The following is a 16,914-nucleotide window of genomic DNA, read 5'->3' as shown; positions in this document are numbered from 1 at the left end:
GGGGAGGGGGGGCAGAGGGGAGGGGGAGGGGAGGGGGGGCAGAGGGGAGGGGGAGGGGAGGGGAGGGGAGGGGAGGGGAGGAAGATCCCGTGAGGGGAACTGAACCATGAGCACATGGCTAGGAGAAACAGCAAGTATTTGGGGGTACACTGCTGGAGAGGTAGCCAAGCATGCAGTTAGAAAAGTAGATTAGGGGTTACCTCCCAGTAATGGTCAAAGCCAAATAAAATAACCATAGTCTGAGTCTTATTTATTTGTAGGCTAGTTGAGGATAAGCTTAAATTGGTCGAACTACATTTTGGCACACCTTATTGTTGGACATAGGACCAAAGTATCTGAGACAAGTTACCAGGTAGAAAGGCAAAGCCTTCCCAAAAACCCAACTTTGAAACCATCACAGAACAAAATTCAGACATTGCTTGGGACCAGCTAACTGCAGCACCCAGGAAGGTGCGGCTCTCCCGAAGGCTGCATCAGAGCCTCACACTACAGAGCTTCAGGGAGGCTCCCTCAAAGAACAAGGCACAAAGGTATGCTGGGACACAACCCAAATCACAGCGGCTGGATTTCCAACACGCATTTCTGTGACAGTCACCTGATGCGGGCATATCTCTAGCTCAGGCCTACGGCTGTCCCAGAGTCAGGCAGGCCACTGGGCAGCCAAGCCCCACTCTCCCAGCCGCACCCACCAAGGCAGCTGAAGCCTAGAACTAGTACACACTTCCGGTTGCAGCTCAGGCCCACACTCTGAGCCAGCCACACCAGAGGCTCAGAGCTGAACTCATACCATTTTTCCAATAATAAAAAAAAAAGGCCAGAATAGGTTACAAATAGGAGACAGAGGACAACATCAGCTTGGGAGCACAAAAGCCACGTTTTGTTTTGTTTTTTTTCTACAATCAACCCCTCCCTATGAATAAAAAAATAAAAAAACACTGTAGCGTGTCCTACACCAAAGGGAGACCAAGGCACAGAAAATGCCAGATCAGGTAATACGGTTGGGAGCTGGTATTTTGGGGAAAAATAGATACATAAAGACGACACAACAAAGCTCTTTTGGGCTTTAAGTAGGACTATTATGAAAGTTCAAAAGGGATGGATCTAGAGGAAACTGACACCATGCCAGTTATAATGACTGCATTGTTAAACCTCACTCCTACCCTAATAAGCATTTTATTTGCTATGTCTTTTCAAAAAACAGGGCCTTAGAAAAGGGATTAAAGGATTTTATAAAACAAAATGAAAGCAATGTCAAAGCATTAGAGGGGAGAATACTAAAACATATAAATCTGAATATGGAGACTGTCATGACTGAAAAAGAGGAAAGGATATGTATGGAAGCAGATGTTAGAAAAAACTAGACATTTATGAACAAAACTGAGGAGGATACTGAAATACTAAAGATAGAAAACAAAGAGGAGAGGAAAATTTAGAGAAACTTATAAGCAAAATTGAGGGGGAGATTAAGATAATAAAGACATAAGAAAAGGAAAATAATAAAAATTGGAGCGAAGTCTTAGAAGAAAACTTACAAAAGATTATAGGTAAAATTGAAGCGTATACTAAGATAGGGACAGAGGAAGGAAGGCAGAACATAGAGCATCACCCTGTAATGAGACTACAAAATGGCCGTCTATTTCTGTTAAAAACCTAAAATGATTTTCTCAGCCTTGATAAGGGAATTGGAAGGAAATGAAGAAAATTCACATGGTTACTGAGATTTCGAATGGCATCCTATGGCACAGCATTTAAAAAGGTTTAAGGAAACAATAATGAGCTATGGCTTACATTTACCATATGTCAATAACTGGGCCAAAGGAATCATGTAACTCCCAAAGACTGTGGAGATTTGATGACAGCCATCCTACAGCCTGGCCCTCAGGCACAAGGGATGACACGGTAGAAAGATGAGGAGCAACACAAGAGGGACAGAGGCGTTGACATTGTCAAGGATCAGTTACTAGGCGAAGGCCCATATTCTGAATTAAGAGTACAGATTGCTCTTGAAGATGTTATCTAAGAATAATGTCACACAATAGCTTTAAATGCTTGAGACAAGGCTGAACAAGAGGGATGAACTGAATCATTTACAAAGATAACCCAGGGTTCAAATGAACCTGTACAGACTTTTTAGAAAGACTAACCACAGCTGTAAATAGAACAATATCAGATCCAAATGCCAGAGAAATCTCTTTTTGTTTTTGTTTTGTTTTTGGTTTTTGTGTTTGGTTTTTCTCTGTATAGCCCTGGCTGTCCTGGAACTCACTCTGTAGACCAGGCTGGCCTTGAACTCAGAAATCCGCCCGCCTCTGCCTCCCAAGTGCTGGGATTAAAGGCGTGCGCCACCACCGCCTGGCATGTTATTAGATTTTCAAGAATCTCTTAATACATTAACTTTCAATATGCACAAAGAGTAGTTTTGCATATAGAAACTACTGAACTTATTCAGGATGCTTCTGAATTAAATTCACTGTTTATTCAATCACAACAAATGATCAGAAATAGAAATCATCTATTATATATACCTATATCAGAACTCATATGGGTCTACCAGGCCCTCTAGCACAAGGTAATGATGAAATTGATCAGCTATTGATAGGAAGTGTGCTAGAGGCTTCATAAAAACCACCATATTAACAGCAAAGGTTTAAAAAAGGAATTTTCTATCACTTACTTGGGAACAAGCCTAGGAAATTGTAAAGGCAATGCCCTACTTGTTCTGTATATAACCAAACTCCATTACCTACAGGGAGTAACCCTAAAGACACCCGTGGAAACGGAATTTGGCAAATGGATATGTTTCATTTTACAGAGTTTGGTAAACTGAAATGTGTGCACCATACTACAGACACATATTCAGGATTTCAATGGGCAACTGCACTAACTTCTGAAAAGGCTGACTCTGTAATTACACATTTACTAGAAATTATGTCCATTATGGGAATACATAGACAAATTATGACAATGCCCTAGCATATGTCTGTAATAAAATGATTTTTTACATATTATGATGTAAAACATATTACAGGTATACCACATAATCCTACAGGACCAACAATCACATAGAGATCCAATTGTACTTTAAAGAGGTGCTTAACAAGCAAAAAGGAATAACAAAGACCCCCAGAGACAGGTTGCATAATGCTTCGTTAACTTTAAATTTTATGAATGCTAGTGAGTAAAACCCTAGAGCTGCTAAGAGACACTGGAATATGGGGAGAAAAAAACCAGCTGAATTAAACTAGCCTGTTTATTTTAAAGATGTCTTAACCTCAGAATGGAAAACAGGAAATGTGCTATGCTGGGAGAGAAGTTATGCCTATATTTCCACAAAAAAAAAAAGAAAAGAAAAGAAAAGAAAAGCTATGGGTTCCTTCCAAATTGATAAAATCAGACATGGCAGGGGAAGACTTCCTGAAGATCTCAACTACAAACAAGAAGAAAATCAAAGGATCAAACAAACAAACCAGTAATGTACAATGCTAAAACAGCTCTAAAACTGACTGGGACATAGATAGGTCTCCAGCCAGAACTTCAACTTACGTGGCCAATAAGCCTTGTTGGTTACAAAATTCTCATACTTATTATTACACACCAGCCGTTCATATCACATGAATGGAGATTTCTATTGTGATTTGATTATATGATCAAAGTAACTTCTGAAGAAAGACAGTTGTCTTTCACCTGCTCAAACAAGAGCAGGAAATCATCCTTAACTGATCTGTGCATGCTGCACACTCCATACAAATGTCTTTGTAGAACTATATATTGCTTGTAAGGTTTGTATATTGTAGAATGGAAGAGAAAGAGGGCAGTCTTCACAGAATTCATCCTTGAGGATGCTGAGGTGATGCTTCCTGCTTGATCCCGCCTCAACTGCATCAAGGCTATTTCCTGTAAAGACCTGCTTCTGAAACATTTTCAAAACAGCTAGCACACTTGGTCCAGCCTTTCAGACTGTTCTAATAGGAACTTCATTTAAGCCTGCATTTCTCAGCTTAAAGAGAAGCTAGCTTTATTAAGACTAACCATTTTTTAATTTTCTTGTCCCCTCCAAAGGGAATTCTTTGCCCCAACTCAGCAGGAAGAAATTATAATAAGGCCACCGTTATCCTAGCCCCTTAAGTTGTGGTGAGTGGTTTTGGCTATTTTATGACTAGATCATGTTGCCAATTTATAGGATGATTATGAATAATTATAGTCTTGAGTTGGGAGGAAACAAAATAGGAAATGTAGACTCAGGGATTTCTATTCTATTTCCTTTCATTTTCTCTATCCTTTCTTCTTTAAGTAAGAGAAGGGTGTAGAAAAAAGAGGATATAGAAATATAAGAAGGGGCTGGAGAGATGGCTCAGCGGTTAAGAGCACTGACTGCTCTTCCAGAGGTCCTGAGTTCAAATCCCAGCAACCACATGGTGGCTCACAACCATCCGTAATGAGATTGGATGCCCTATTCTGGTGTGTCTGAAGACAGCGACAGTGTACTCATAAACAAAATAATAAATAAATAAATAATAAATAAAAATGCTTTAAAAAAAAGAAATATAAGAAATTAGACAATCAGAGGTAGATTATTAAATCTACTCTTAAAATACAGTTTATAGCTATAATATATTGGTAGAGAATTTTGTATATTGATACAAAAAGGTTACATTTTGTTCCATTGGTACAGATTTTGTATATTGAGACAAGTTTAAGGTTTTCATTGGTATAAATCTTTGTTGATACAAAATTTAAGATTAATTTTGTTTCAACATAATATATATATGTTTCAACTCTTAGATAGGCATTATACCTATGCAACTCATTGAAAAATATGTTTAGTCTAAGTTCTTTTAATAGCTGCTACTACAAACTGTTTAGGATAATTAAGTAATGCAAGTTAATAGTCAATCAATCAAACTCATGGTCTTGTCAGATACTAGTCTGTAGTATTACAAAAGTATATATCCTAGGTTGGACAGATAGTAGGTAGCTGGAGACAGGCAATGTTAGTTTATTCGGATATGCTGTAAATAGATAGATGGTCTTCAAAAATTTCAAAGACTCACAGAATATGCCATTTAAAGGTGTTTTTACTAATTTAAGGCTTTTATGACATTGAGACACATCAGCTCCTGGCAGCACCCCATTCGACTTGGAAGAACGTGACCTCCGTACAGAGTTGTTTCAACTGTGGCTAGCTGGCCACTGGACAAAGAAAATGACCTATCTTCATCTGCAGACAGAGTGCTGTCCAGAAAGGACAAACAGATGCATGCAAGTCAACTGACAAGCTCTGTCAAGACAGGGTAAGTTGAGTAAGTTCTTCATAATTCCTGTTTCACAAAAGGTCTGTCAGTGTTACAGAGAATATTAAGGACTGTCCAGGTGGTCAGCACTCTCTGCCATTTCTATAATTTTTGGAAGCTGCATCCTTGTGCTTTCTGCACTCAGGTAATATTTCCTTCTCAGGTCTCTGATGGGTTTGAAGACTAAATAGTTATAGTCTTACTATACGCTTAAGTTGTTTAGGATTTAAAAAGAAGGTAATTTTAGGATGGTAGTTCAAGTAATAATAGAAGTTGATGTAGATACAAAACTCTAAACAAACCAGGATAGGATAGACAATAGAATACTTTCTCCTGAGTTGCCAGACATGAACAGACTGGATTTTTAAATCTAACACTTACCTAATAATTTTCATAATAATTTCATAATTGTTCCTACTGCATATTATTTATTATTATAAGAGAAAGAGCCTTTTTTTTTAGATTAAAAAAAAAGGGAATTGTTGGGGTTTGGTCTGTTGCTATGTATTGTAATGCTAGATTCTGTACCAGAAGACCTAGGTCTATGAGTAAATTCTCGTATATTACAGGCTTTTGTTGTGCAAACTTTGTTCCTTAATTTAAAACCTATTGGTTAAATAAGATTGGCTATAGCTAATTACTAGAAGGATTAGAGGTAGGTGGGACCTAGTGGGGGATAGAGGTGAGAGAGAGAGAGAGAGAGAGAGAGAGAGAGGGAGGCAGAGAAAGAGACACAGAGAGAGACACAGAGAGAGAGAGACAGACAGAGAGAGACAGAGAGACAGAGAGGGAGGGAGAGAGGGAGGGAAAGGGAAAGGGAAAAGGAGAAGGACCATGAAGAATGAAAGGAAGAATAATGAGAGGAAGAAGCCACCATGAGGGGAGATGGATGAAGAGTACATGGTCAGGAGAAACAGCGAGTACCTGGGGTACACTGCTAGGGAGGTGCCCAGGCCAACAATTAGAAAAGTAGATTAGAGGTTATCTCCCAGTAATGACCAAACCCAAATAAAATAACCATAGTCTGAGTCTCATTTATTTGTAAGCTAATAGGGGATAAGCTTAAATTGGTTGAATTACAGCTAGAGCAATATAATGAGACCCTGTCTCAAAAGAAAGACAGAGGTGGAGGGAGTCAGGGAAAAGAGTGATGTCCTTGCAAGCATAATGACCTGAGCCAGGCTCTGTGGAGGCACATGCTTATAACCCAGCCTGGTAATGCAGATGCTGTGGGGTTTGATGACCAGCCAAAACCTACTGGAAGGCCAGTGAGAGACCCTGTCTCAAAAACAAAGGTGAATAGCATCTGAAAAACAGCACCTGAGTCTATCTTCTGGCCTCTAAAGATATGTGGACGTGTTTATAAGCACGACACACCTCCCCCACCACACACACACACATACACACACACACACACACACACACACACACACACACACACACACACGAGTGTTTAAAAATCTAGGCTTGGTGGTGCACATCTGTATTCCCATCATTTGAAAGGCAGAAGCAGGAGAGTTGCCCAGAAAGGGATACATGAATAGTAAGATTGTGTCTCAAACAAAACAAAGCAAAAATGTGTGTCAAGGAAAAATAACTTGCTTATGACCTGAGAAGCATCTACAGGGAAGACTAAAAACAATGTGTTCCTGGGCCTGTAAGATGGCTCAGAGGGTAGAAGATGTTGGCTGTTAAGTCTGATGACCTGGAGCTTGAGTCCTGGGACCCACGGAGTAGAAGAAAACTGATTCTCAAAGGCTGTTCTCCATGTATGTGCCTACTACTAAGATAAATAAATATAATTTTAAAAATTTAAAAAAAATTGATACCACCAACATTATGAGGGCAGATGGGCATGGGTTCAAGGTCAAACCTTTGAAGGCGTCTGTTGCTCCAGGAGCACAATTCTTGTCGGGGTGAAACTTCAGGGCGAGCTTCTTGTATGCTTTCTTAAGCTCTTCATCGCTGGCATTGTGAGAAACACCCAGAATGTCATAGTAATTTCTGCACTTCTTGATTCTTAAAAGAAAAAAATTTTAATTTATTTTAAATACACAGGCTCTATTTGTACAATTAACAGCCAGACAATATATCCATCCAACCTGTGAGCACCAAAGCAAACCTAAGAGGAATTAGTGAACCAATTATGAAACATTCAAATATTCCTCCCTAGACCTCAGAGCTTTGTACAGCTCTTCCTGGTGGACTCTACTCTCCCTCCTATTTTCATGGAAGGGGACAAAAAAAGCATGTTAACCTTGATGTCAAAGTTCAGGCTAAGATCTTGAAACTTAATCCAAAAACAGCAAAGCTAGAAAAACCAGTTAGCTATCTTATTTATTTTGTTTTCTTGTTACAGCATCTCAAGCAGCCCAGGCTAGTCTTGAGCTCACTATGTAGCTAAGGCTGGCCTTTAAGTCTTAATCCTCCCTTTCCCACAGGTTGATATTATGGGTGTGCATGCTCTCAAGTCTGCCCTTATGGGTATCTTTCAAAATTGTGTGTACAGTTTTCTCTTTGGGGAAATGGGATGTGGGATGGTTCTGATGCCAAAGGTCCTATTCCCCAGTTGGTTCTTGATCTACCAATTAAGTCATGGACTAATTGCTGGGCAGAAGGTACAGGCAGGACTTCACAGTCCTGGAGAAGAAGGGATACACAAGGAGGGAGAGGGAGAGTTTTGTCATGCTTTTGATGGAGAAGAGTTGATGAGCCATGTGAGATCTCAAAACGGAGTGGCCACACAGGCTGCTCCTACAGGTAGGTGGTCAAAGCCATCTAGCAGGGGCTAGATGGGACTAGCCACTAAAGTTTAGGGCAGGTGGGAGATTCAAAGCTAAGAGTAATGATAAGGGAACGCCTTTCCAGGTGGGCAATAGTAGCGCCCAGCAACTGTGCCAAGAAGGCAAGTTGAAAACGAACAACCATGTGTATGTATCTTTTATACAGGGATTCAAGGGAAGCTGGGTCGGGGCTTGTACTGTAGCTCATTCCTGGAGCATAAGTGGGGTAGTGAAAAGCTACATGCAACCACAGGAAGGGGCTTTGTCTTGAAACAGGGTCTCTCTATGTATTTCTGGCTGTTTTGGAACTTTCTATGTAGACCAGTCTGGCCTCCAACTCACAAAGGTCAGCCTACTTCTGTCTCCTTCCCAAATTCTGGGATTAAAGGCATGTGCCACTATACTTAGTCTTTTTTTTTTCTTCTTCTTCTTTTTTTAGATAGAATCTCATGTAGTCCAAGTTGGGTTCCAACTTTCCAAGTAGCAGAGAATGACTTCCTGAGTGTGTGTGTATGTCTGCATGTTTGTGTATATATGTTTGTATGTATATATACGTGCATGTATGTATGTATGTTTGTATACATATATATGCATGTATATATGTATGTTTGCATGCACACATGCATGTGTGTTTATATGTATGTATGTTTATATGTATGTATGTTTGCATGTATGTATGCATGTTTGTATGCATGCATGTGTTTATATGTGTTTGTATATGTTTGTGTGTATATATACATACATGTATGTGTGTATATTTGTATGTATGTGTTTATATGTATATATGTATGTTGTATCAAGACTAGAGACCAATATCAGATATTTTCTTTCCAGTCTTCATTTTATTTTTTTAAATTACATGTTCTTTCTTTCTCTCGCTCTTTTATCTCTTTTTGAGCCCTAGCTATCCTAGAACTCACAGAGGTCACCAACCCCTGCTTCCTGGGTGTTAGATAAGCATCACTCCCCATACTTGCCTTGAACAAATTTTGTATGTCCATGAGGTCCAGGTTTGTATGTCCAGGTTCATCCTTCTTATGTGAGTATTCAGTTGTCTAGTCAACATTTGCAGAAGACTGTTCTTTCCTCCATTAAAATGTTTAGGGATTAGAATGATTAATGAACTAGACCCAGGCTTGGTGGAGCACCTCACCTAGCTTGGTGGAGCACCTCACCTAGCTTGCTGGAGCACCTCACCTAGCTTGCTGGAGCACCTCACCTAGCTTGCTGGAGCACCTCACCTAGCCTTGCTAGTATTTGATAGGCTGAGGCAAGAGATTTACTGAGAGTTTGGAACTTACGGAATTAAACCTTGTCTAAAAGCAACAATAAAAACCAAGGGTCCATTAACATAAGCATTATCCCTCAGCCTAGTCCACTGAGCTACATGCCCATCCTTAAATCTGTCTGATAGTCTTCATTGTTACAGTTTTGAACTAAGTTTAAAATTTAAGCCAGGTGGTGGTGGCACATGCCTTTAATCCCAGCACTCAGGAGTCAGAGGCAGGGGAATCTTTCTGAGTCCATCCTCATCTACAGAGCTAGTTCCAGGATACCCAGGGTTACACAGAGAAAACATGTCTCAAAAAAAAAAAATTAAAACACTACTTCTCTTTTAAAAACTGTTTGGGCCATTCTGGTCATCCCTTCCATCTCCATGTGATTTTCCTCTCTTCCATTTATTTATTTGTTTGCTTTTGGAACAGACATCCCCAGGGCATGGTGGTGTATACCTTACATCCCAGCATACAGAATGACCGTGTCTCACCCACATCAGGTGGATCACAGCTATCTATAACTCCATCTCCAGGGGATCTGACATCCTCTTCAAGTCTCTGTGGGCACCTGCACTCATGTGCTCATGCCCACAGATATATAATAATAATAATAATAATAATAATAATAATAATAGAGTTTTGCCCTCCTCTCTTTTCAGCCCTGATTTCCTGTAGGTCTTTGTGTTGAAAAACACATAGACCTCACTGTATAGTTCTGGCTAGCCTGGAAGTTGCTGATTCCCCCTGCTCCAGAGTGCTGGGGTTACAGACTTCCACAAGCACAAATGCCTTCGTCATTGGAGTATATTTTTATCCTCCTGGGCAGTACAGTTAAAAGCTTATCAATTGTGTTATTGTTTTAAGGATTCGACTTATGATTGTATTGCTTTTTCTCTACGGTTTTCCTATCTTCTATTGCATTTATATGTACTCACGTTATTTCCTTTATCCTTCTTATATAAGGGTTTTTGTTGTTCGTTTTTTATCAAGGGTTTCAAATCTCAGATGTTCCTGCTTCAACTTAAGTTCTGTGACAACAACCATATACCACCATACCCACCTTCTAGTTTCTTTTTCTGTTTTCTTTTCCTGTTTTGATTTTAGTGTTGGTTTTTCTAGACAGGGTTTCTCTGTGTACCCTTCCAAAGGACCCGGGTTTGATTCCTAGCACGCAGATGAAGGCTCAAAACTGCCTACCTGTAACTACAGTTTCAGTGTCCAAAGCCACCTCTTCCAGCCTCTGAGGGCACTACACACACATGGTTCACAGACACACATACACACAGGGAAAACATCCACACACATAAAATAATAAATCAACCTAAAGAAAAATGGCGACGACCCAGATCAGTAGTTACACAGCCCATTCTGAGGCAGACCTTCTTCTGAATACTTTATGTAAAATCCCTTATTTATCCTACTAATAGTAGGGCTTACCTTTGTACCCCACGTAGCTGTTCCTCTGTGTAAGTGGCATTCCCCTCTCCCTGCCGGGTCTGGTTCCACTCATTCTCAGACTTTTTTTCCTTTTGTGCCTTCATGCAGCTACAGCAACCACAGGGATCATGGCTGTCAGGTCGCTTGTCTTCTGAGTATTTGTTTCTTCTAATTGCGTCAATGTAAGCTGCAAAGCAATCCCAAAATCAACCTCTGGTTCAAATTAACTTTAGGCTTTTGCTTGCTTTTTTTGAGACAAGGCTCCACCATGTACCTTTGGCTGGCCTCGAATTCATGAACCTTCTGCCTCTGCTCCTCCAGTGTTGGAATTATAAGTACATGCACTCTCCACAATTTTGCTAATTGCCTGAACTCTCTGGGGGGCAGTCTGTAGATAAGAGCAAGGGTGTCTTTTGATGACTAAAGACATCATGGGGAACCTCAAAGTCTCCACTCAAAACTCCACAAACGTCTTCCCTGGGACACTATACAGAAAATATGGGATGCATCCAAGAAAAAAATTTAAATGACAGAAACATAAAGCCCAAATTTTATTTTACCATACTTACAATGCCCATTCAACAGATTCTCTTCACTTTTAGAAATGGGCCTTGTGAGGCACCTCGACCCTTTAGTGCAGGGCAGAGAGAGGCCCATTTCTTTGTGCTCCATAGTCAGCCTCCTACTCTTAAATTTTAAAGCATAGACAGACCCTGTCTCAAAAACCAAAAAGAATGGAGTAGTTCAGTTCTTTTAAACTAGCATTTGGAGGGGCTGGAGAGATGGCTCAGCAGTTAAGATGACTGACTGCTGCTCTTGTAAGAACCTGAATTTGGTTTCCAACACCCACATGGCAGCTCAAACCTCTCGTTAACTCCAGCTTCAGGTGGATTTGATGCCTCTGGCCTCTGAAGGCACCTGAACTCACATACTATACACACACAATTAAAGATAAAATAACTTTTTAATTAAATAAACTAACACATGTAGAACTAATATGAACCAAGACACTGGGCTAGACATATTAGGTGCTGTATGGGTGAGACCAAGTCCTGCCCCACAAAAGGTTATAGTTTAGCACAAGAGGATTCAGTAAGTCCTAACACCCACAGAACGGATGGAGCAAGCCAGCAAGGACAGGACACTCCTGTCTGCTCAGAAGACCTGAAAAGACTTTAAGAACGTCTTCTCCGATACTCAAGATCCTTCTGTGACACTCCCTCGACACCCTTCCTTAAGGCAGCCTGGCTAACTCCAAGGCGTCCTTCATGTCCTTATGTGTAACATTTTCTCCACGAAGCTTCTCTTGACACCCAGCCTGTGTTGGATACCTTGTCGGTGTGCAACCCAAACCCCCAACCTTGCTGTGGTAACCCAGGAACTTACTGGCCGTGTTTTGTAAAAGGCTGTTAACCGGTCAAACTCTCTCAGTGGACTGACAGTTCTGTGAGCTCAGGGACCCGCGTCTGTCAGATTTCCCCTGCAGAATCAGCATAATGCAGGACACATGATAGGTATTGTGATCAAAACTTTTTGCCTGACCGTAGGATGGAAAAGGACAGACAACCTAATGACCCTGATGAGGCCTGGAGGGACAAACCGAGACTGAGAATCAGGTAGCTAACCTGGAGGAGTCCATAAGGGGCAGGTAAGCTACAGAACTCAGCATCCTAAAAGCCCTGGAGTCACTCACAAGAGGTCAACACTGGCCGAGCAGACCCGGGCTCTGGACAGGGCAAGACCGAGACAGTGTTGGGGGTCCGGAGGCAACTAGTCGTAGCCGGTGACTGAGCTCAGGGGCACAGTCTCTGCTGGAGCCACCGTTCCCGGCCTCAGCCCTGGGCCGTCCTCCACCGCTACGCGAACCCTACCCAAGCTTAGCATCTTCCCATAAGCCTCCATCTAGACCAGGATCTCCACCTTAAGCTCCGAGGAGCCGCATCCCTGATCTTTCCAGAAAGCTACCTTGCCCCACCCTCCAGTCCGGGACCTAGTACCTTGGGTCCAGCGCTCTCCGCTGCCCAGAGTGGCCGCCATATCGGTTTTCTGACAGCAGGTCGGCCGAGCCTCTCAACTCCCGGAGGCTGAAAGAGAAGGGGCGCAGAGCGCGGGGCACCCTGGTCATTGTAGTTTAGTACGTGTGGGCTGCGCTTCTACGCGACTACAAGTCCCGGCGGGACGCGCGCGACACACTATGAGCCGCCAATGTGTGGAGAGGGTGGACCCCCAAAGCGAGGCCGTTCGGATTTAGTTGGCTGATTTCTGCGTAGCTACTGGCTCTGACTGAGACTCATCTGTAGCTGAGGATCGTGACTTCTGTCCTGCCTGATCCTGACAGATCCTGAGTATAAAAGTCCTATGGGGCAACGGCTTGCACACTGTAGGACGACCGGTGACCGTTTACATCCACAAGAATGTCCCTCTTAAATGTCCTCTAGTGCCTATTCTGTGAAAACTCTCTGCTAGGCCTTGAAGATAGAAAAATGGTCTGGGAAAAGCTAAACTCAACTCTGGGAAGTTTAATGGCCGAAAACAAAAAATGAGAAGTGGGCAGAATTTAATGTAGTTAGACAGTAGTTTGGGTTCCCCCCATTCAAGCTTCTCAGGCATCGGAGGAACCATAATGGGGAGAGTGGGAGGGCAAGTTTGGGAGCTACCATCGGAGCTTTGCCATTCCTTGTTCTTAATTCATCCACATCTACTTATGAGCCTCTGAGGCATTTCTTTTTCTCAGCCCAGTCCTTTCTCTGGCCCATTTTCTTTTCTAAGAATTTTGGAAAGAGGAAATGAGGGATTATTCCTACTGTTCCTCACCCTGTCTTCTGTGGAGTCTAGCAAAGAATCAAAGCGACTCTTTCCCAGGATTCACAGGGAACCACTGGCCTCCTCACACCCTTGCTCATCGACAGAGATCACCAAAACCCAATCTAACCACCAAGCTAAAGATCAGGTCTTCGAAAACAAAACAAAAAACAAACAAACAAACAAACAAAACAAAAAAGATCAGGTCTATAAAAGGGCAAAATGATCATGATTTCAGAAAAGTGCCTGGAATTCACTTAGGTTTTATTCAAGAAAACCAAATCAATTATGCTGCCAAACACCACCTACTTAGACTATTGAGAAACTAGGATGAACAGGAAACCCAACAGAAGGGTAAGAGACCCAGATGACAGGTGTGGCTGTAGCACTTCCATACTGGCTTAGCTCTGGCATACTGACTTCTTGACTACTTGGAATGCTAGGGGAACAAGGACTCTCTCAGTGGAAAAAGCTCAGAGTTAGATACAGACTTTAGTTGGGGGGTTGCCATAAATCATTGTGTGGCCCCTAGCTACTCCTTTCTCCTGCTTTGAACTCAGTCTTCTATAAGCTGAGAAGCTTAGAGCTGATTGGTAATTACTAAGTTGAAGTATCCTTAAGGCTCTGGGACTTTCTGTGAGGAGCTGGAAGGGGGAAGGGAGACAGCAGGGATTCTCTAATCAATACAGTTCTGTTTTATATTTATATTCTGTGACTTAAAAAAGCATGTATTTGAGGGCTGGCGAGATGGCTCAGCATTTAAGGGCACTGGCTGCTCTTCCAGAGGTCCTGAGTTCAATTCCAGGCACCTACCTGGTGACTCACAACCATCTGCAATGGGATCTGATTCCTGCTTCTGTTTAAGGGTTTCCAGAGGTCCTGAGTTCAATTCCAGGGAACCACCTGGTGACCCACAACCACCTGTAATGGGATCTGATTCCTGGTTCTGTTTGATGTCCTCTTCTGTCACACAAGCATACATGCAAATAGAGCACTCATATGCATAAAATATGTAAATAAACAAATCTTTTAAAAAATTAAAGTATATATTTGAAAAATACCAGCAAAAAAAGAAAAAAAATTAAAAAGCTGAGCTGTAGTGGTACATACTCTTAATCCCAAGACTCAGGAGGCAGAGGCAGTTGGATTTCTATGACACCAGCCTTGAACAAGAGAACTATGAGAGCAAGTTCCAGGACAGTCTCAGCTATACAGAGAAACCATATCTACAAAACAAAGCAAAACAAAAAAACTACCAAATTAACTGACCCTGAAAGGCTTCTGTCATTTGTAATATCAACTGCAAACAGAGCACCTAATGATGACATTGTGCCCTAAACCCTAATACTATGACTATAAAGAAGATGGCAAGTGTGTAGATATTTGATCATTGTCATCTGATTTAAGAGGGGGAACAACATAATGGGTAAGAGATTAGCCTAGCATTGTTGACTTATAAAGTATTTAACACTTTGTCTGATATTAAACAAATACTAGCCAATACTACAGACTATCATGGCAGAACAAAAGCTATTCCTTTGTGATGTGACATTGTAAATTAGTAGTGTATAGTCTGTTTTAGGCATGTCATAAAGTCTTCAATATGTCTAACCAGATCTGCATGTCTGTATATCTGGCAATCATTATTACTACAAATAGTTGAAAAAGAATAACAAAATAAAAAAGAGATAGGAAGCTGATTTCCCCTTTCTCCCACATCTCCAGCTATTAAAACTAATGATCTTTCCCACTCCTGACTTCAGAAGGTTCATAGGATAAAGCCAGGCATAGTGATATACACCCGAATCTTAGTACTAGAGAGGAGATGGAAGAGTCAGGAGTTCAAGGCAAGTCTGGTAGACAGGAGACCTTGTCTCAAAAATGAAAATAATGCCAGATGTGGAGGTACTTATCGGTAGTACCGAGGGGCTGGAGGATCCTAGCTTGAGGGTAGCCTGAAATATAGAATGAGACCTTTGTCTCAAAAGTGTATGGCAAAGTAAATTGGAAGGACTGTGCATCAAGACTAGGTGGATTGTGTTACACTCTTTTTTTGGTTTTTCGAGACAGGGTTTCTCTGTATAGCCCTGGCTGTCCTGGAACTCACTCTGTAGACCAGGCTGGCCTCGAACTCAGAAATCTGCCTGTCTCTGCCTCCCAAGTGCTGGGATTAAAGGCGTGCGCCACCAACGCCCGGCTTTGTGTTACACTCTTAAACTTGAAAGACAAGCATCCAAACCATGAGATAAGCTGAATGCCGGCTCTGAGACCCTGGGCCTATGACCAGCTCATATAGTCCGGGTAATAGAGTGCTAATAAAAGACAGGATCTGGTCAGGAGAGATGGCTCAGTGGTTAGGAAGACAGAAGCATGGGTCCTGAAGGATCCGCTAGTGCTCTGTGGCCTGACCAGGAGCATGCATCAGATGCTTGTACAAAATAAAAGGTTTTCTGCTTTGGGGATTGTAGAAACTGGCAACCTGAGATAAAGTACGGCCTTGGGTTCCCAGGGCAGGGGGTTGAGGTCTGCAGGCAGTCACAGACGTCTGAGCACCATCAACTCAGAAGTATCTGGCTGAGTGTGGGAGTGCTAGATAGAGAAGTACTGTGCATTACTCAGTTACTGGGATCAGAGTCCAGGCTTGAGTGTGTTGGGCAAAACTGGAAAACTGAGGTTTCCCAAGGACCAATCACTCCCCATTCTCTGCAACCTTCCAGAAAAAGAAAAAAGGGGGTGGTGGTGGCATTGCACCCTTCTTAGGTAATTGCATGAACATGTACCCACTGGTTCCTTTATACCCTCATTGACATTTCTGGATTTGTCTGTATCACTTAGACAAACTTAGGGCTCCAAACCCCAACACAGAACACTTCTGTGCCAGTTGCTGTTTATATGCACCAACTAACAGAATCATTACTGTCCATCAACACCTGTGTTTATATGACGTGGATAAGCCAAGGGAAAGCAAGCAGCAGCAAGGACCGGGAAGTGAGGCTGCAGGAATGTCTCTGTACCTAAAAGCATGGACTGTCACTCCTATAGAGTCAGTTCCCAGTGCCACGTCAGGTGGCTCACAACTACCTATGACTCCTGCTCCAGGGCATCCCCACATTCTCTTCTGGGCTTCACAGGCACCTGCATTCACATACACAACCCCCCACACACATGCACATATCCATATAGCTAAAAAATAAAAATAGCCAAACTTCTTGGAGGGAATACAGGAGGAGAATTGGGATCTCCAAGCCAGTTGTCAGGAAGGAAATGTGTGCAAAAGTTGCAGGAAGAAGGACAGATCTACAAACCCAGGAAAAATTTCACACA

At 42.0% G+C, this 16,914-nt stretch overlaps 1 protein-coding gene across 2 annotated transcripts in view; it reads right to left on the bottom strand.

Annotated features, from left to right (window-relative positions):
• The window catches only part of Dnajc18 (DnaJ heat shock protein family (Hsp40) member C18), a 27,884-nt gene extending 14,985 nt beyond the window's left edge, over nt 1-12,899 (bottom strand). Inside the window, exons 1-4 of one of the 2 annotated variants that reach the window (XM_028762743.1) lie at nt 12,786-12,890; nt 12,175-12,268; nt 10,789-10,975; nt 7,165-7,310 (exon numbers count right to left, since the gene is read on the bottom strand). In XM_028762743.1, coding sequence (XP_028618576.1) covers nt 7,165-7,310; nt 10,789-10,892 — 250 coding nt within the window. In that variant the 5' untranslated portion in view covers nt 10,893-10,975; nt 12,175-12,268; nt 12,786-12,890. Of the gene's footprint in view, nt 1-7,164; nt 7,311-10,788; nt 10,976-12,174; nt 12,269-12,785 lie in introns of both variants that reach the window. The other variant, XM_028762742.1, reaches the window with a different exon arrangement.
• Nucleotides 12,900-16,914: the final 4,015 nt, after the last annotated feature.

The sequence above is a fragment of the Grammomys surdaster genome, unplaced genomic scaffold, assembly GCF_004785775.1.
Source record: "Grammomys surdaster isolate TR1022 unplaced genomic scaffold, NIH_TR_1.0 135, whole genome shotgun sequence".
Lineage (NCBI taxonomy): Eukaryota > Metazoa > Chordata > Mammalia > Rodentia > Muridae > Grammomys > Grammomys surdaster.
Note: the sequence above shows the minus strand (reverse complement) of the source record. Positions and strands in the feature narration are given on the sequence as shown.